This window comes from Carlito syrichta, unplaced genomic scaffold (assembly GCF_000164805.1).
Source record: "Carlito syrichta isolate Samal-C Ts95f unplaced genomic scaffold, Tarsius_syrichta-2.0.1 Scaffold146878, whole genome shotgun sequence".
Classification (NCBI taxonomy): domain Eukaryota; kingdom Metazoa; phylum Chordata; class Mammalia; order Primates; family Tarsiidae; genus Carlito; species Carlito syrichta.
Genome location: NW_007090974.1, coordinates 91,954 through 95,372, shown reverse-complemented (window position 1 = coordinate 95,372; position 3,419 = coordinate 91,954). Strand labels below are relative to the sequence as shown.

Genomic DNA, 3,419 nt, shown 5'->3' with positions numbered 1-3,419 from the left:
GGGAGGATCAGGGAGGAGGCTGGTGGGGAGGTGGAGATGAATGGGACCCTCTCAGTACAGGGGCCCAACCTGGACTCCGGGGAAGATTGAGGCGTACCCTGTACACTACCCTCTAGTGGCCACTGTGTCTCTAAGCAGGAAGGACCCTGAGCTGCTGCACCCAGGAGAGGTGCCTGTAGGCGGATGCCCAGCCTTCTGGGGACCTGCGATGCAGGAGGGTAGGGCCACAGGGTGCTCTTGCTGTCTGGTCCCATGCCCAAGGAGGGCCTTCCTACTCAGGCCTGAGGGTCAGGATGGCAGGAGGGAGAGGCCCTTGACCACTGGAGGACCTCTGAGCCCAGCCAGCGCACCGCTTTGTGCACCTGCAGGCTCTTCGCGGCCAAGTGCAGCGGCTGCATGGAGAAGATCGCGCCCACCGAGTTCGTGATGCGGGCGCTGGAGTGCGTGTACCACCTGGGCTGCTTCTGCTGCTGCGTGTGTGAGCGGCAGCTACGCAAGGGCGACGAGTTCGTGCTCAAAGAGGGCCAGCTGCTGTGCAAAGGCGACTACGAGAAGGAGAAGGACCTGCTCAGCTCCGTCAGTCCCGACGAGTCTGACTCCGGTGAGCCCTGGCCTGAGCTGGAGCTAGGCCTCAGGGCCGGGGCTCTGTGGCATCTCGGAGATACCCCAGCTGGAGGGGCCAGCTCCTGACCCTAGACCTGAGCTGCACACAGAGTGCACGCACATCCATATGCACATGTGCACTGATGTGTTCACAAGCATACATGCACCCAGACACTCATGTGCATATCCCCAAACACAAAAGACACACCTCTGTTCACTACCTGCAGCACCTCCCACCCTCACTGGTCCTATGCATATCCATACAGATAAACGTGCACATGATCACATGTGTGCACACAGAGGCACATAAAATGCACACAGGGACGCCCGTGTCCAGGAGCATATATACAAGTACATAGTGTGTGTGTGGACATGTGCTCCCATACCCAAGCATACAAAAGCTGCATCTAGATGTACACACACACACACACACACACACACACACATACACACGTGATCCAGCAAACGCATGCTCCAAGCACCTGTACATAAGGCTGCACATGAATGTCTGTATACATGCTCACACGTACTGTGGTTTACACATGCGTGCACACACACATACCCTTTGTTCTCTGGCCCACCCCCTCTCCTTTCTTTCCTGACATGGCACAGCTCCATGGGTCTGCAGCAACAGGTCTGCAGGCTGGGGATGTCTGAGAGGCAGGAATCTGATGTGTCCTTCGCTCATTGGCCCCCCAAAGTCTTCAGCAGTGTGGAACAGACAGAATTGAGCCAGTCTGGTTTCCAGGGTGAAGACATCTCTCTTCTTGCTCCAGCCCCCAGAGGGACTATGCCAGTTTTTAGCTGTCCTGGCAGGAAAGGCAAGACCAGACAGGAATGAGTTTCAAGAAGGGAAAAGCCAGGGAGGTGGCTTTAGCCTGTGTCTTTCCTGGGGACAGTAGGAAAGGACTTGGGCGGGAAGTATGGGGTGATGTCCTGGTCTGTGGGGCCTTTTGGGTAACCTAAGCCTCATGGTAACAGTAGCTGCCCACATAGGGTTTGTCACTGCCAGGGTGGTGGAGGCACTGACTCTCCATCCATCTGTCCCTGTCCACCCCTGGGTAGGGCACCACTGTGGCTGATCCTATCACTCCTTAGACTCCTATAGAAAAGCAGAGGCTGGCCAAGCACCCGTGGTCCCTTCATACCAGGCCTAGGAGTCTTGGTGGGAGGAGCTCAGCTCCCTCCACGGGGGCTTGCACCCTTAGAAAGGCAGGACTCGAGAAAGACCTGTTCAGTTGAGGGCAGCAGGAGGTTCGGTAGTAGGTGGGGAGACTTGGCCGTCCATCTGGGGCTGTCATGTGTGGACCCAAACCTGGGGCATGGAAGTGGCTTGTGTCCGGGTGTGTCACTGGGTGAACACATATGCTTTTGCATGTGTGCGTGCCCAAGCGCCCCTGCCCACAAACATGGGCCTGTGTGTAAATGTGATATGAGCTGCTTGTGCTGTGGCCTTTGTGGGCCCATATGCCAGTCTGCATGTGCATGTGCCAGCGAGTTAGTATGTATTTGTGTATGTGTACATACACACATGCTGTGCTCTTGAGTACTCTTGTGTGAAAATGTGTGCTGAGTGTGTGCCTATTAATTCTTAGTCCCTGGAGGCTTCAAGAATGATGACTTCTTGCAGTTTCCTCTTGGGGCCCTGGTACCCAGCAGGCATTGGGCTAGTGCCGTGGGAAATGGTTTTCTCAAAACCTGGCATGCTGGGATGGGGTTTCCAGGGGGCCCCAGGTCAGCAAGATGGGTCGGAGAAGCCCAGGGCCAGAAGGAGCCACAGATACCATCCTTTCCCTGCAGGGGTTCTGAAAGCCCTGGACAGACAGATCTGTCTTACACACGACTGCATGGAGGGCTTCCTGAATGATTGTGCACCCAAGTGTGCAGCTGCATGAATGTGTGTGCACATCTGTGCCTGTGGTTGTCCGTGTGGCCTGTGCTAGTTCCTGTGTGTGGCATGTGTGGTCAGCAGAGCAGGTCTGGGAACTGTGGTCCAGGGAGCAAGGAGTGCTTGTTGGGGAAGGGATACTCAGGGCACACAGGAGGGTCCGAGGTGAGGGACTAGGTGAGGAGGCCTGTGGGCCAGGGGAAGGAGTTGACTTTACCCCGAGGGCCCCAGGGAGCCATGGCTGGTGTCAGCAGAGGGTGATGGACTCCTCTCAGGCAGCATGTGACCTAAGGGTATACGACTGGGGCCTGGGCTGCCTCTTGGCCCTCCTGACAGGACAGGTTATGTCTCCCACAGTGAAGAGTGAGGATGAGGATGGAGACATGAAGCCAGCCAAGGGTCAGGGTGGCCAGAACAAGGGCAGCGGGGATGACGGGAAGGACCCACGGAGGCCCAAGCGACCCCGGACTATCTTAACCACGCAGCAGCGAAGAGCCTTCAAGGCCTCTTTTGAGGTCTCCTCCAAGCCCTGCCGAAAGGTGAGGGGTGACTGGAGTGGGCTTGGGTAGGGGCTGGGGCCTTTGCTCCTCCTGGGTCAGGGATGTCCCTCTACCTCCCCTCATCCCACCATCCTCCCAAACCTGCCACCTCCTAGCCGCTGCCCCCACAGGTCTGACCTGTTTCTCCCTTTCCGGGCCAGGTCCGAGAGACACTGGCGGCTGAGACAGGCCTCAGCGTGCGTGTGGTTCAGGTCTGGTTTCAGAACCAAAGAGCAAAGGTGAGAGGCTCCCTCCCACCCTCGCTGGTCCTGGACAGGATGGGAGTAGAGGGGAGCAGGCAGAAGACAAGGGTTCAGATGTGGAGGTGCTGTGCATGGATGGGAGTGGGGAGGGGGAAGGGGCGCCAGATGTGGAGGGGCTGGGCATAG

At 57.5% G+C, this 3,419-nt stretch overlaps 1 protein-coding gene across 1 annotated transcript in view; it reads left to right on the top strand.

The window, feature by feature from the left end:
• Positions 1-366: 366 nt before the first annotated feature.
• Positions 367-3,419, top strand: part of LMX1B (LIM homeobox transcription factor 1 beta) — a 5,760-nt gene continuing 2,707 nt past the window's right edge. Inside the window, exons 1-3 of the mRNA XM_021708765.1 lie at positions 367-601; positions 2,849-3,030; positions 3,192-3,269. Of these exons, the coding sequence (XP_021564440.1) occupies positions 397-601; positions 2,849-3,030; positions 3,192-3,269 (465 nt within the window). The 5' untranslated portion in view covers positions 367-396. The remainder of the gene's footprint in view (positions 602-2,848; positions 3,031-3,191; positions 3,270-3,419) is intronic.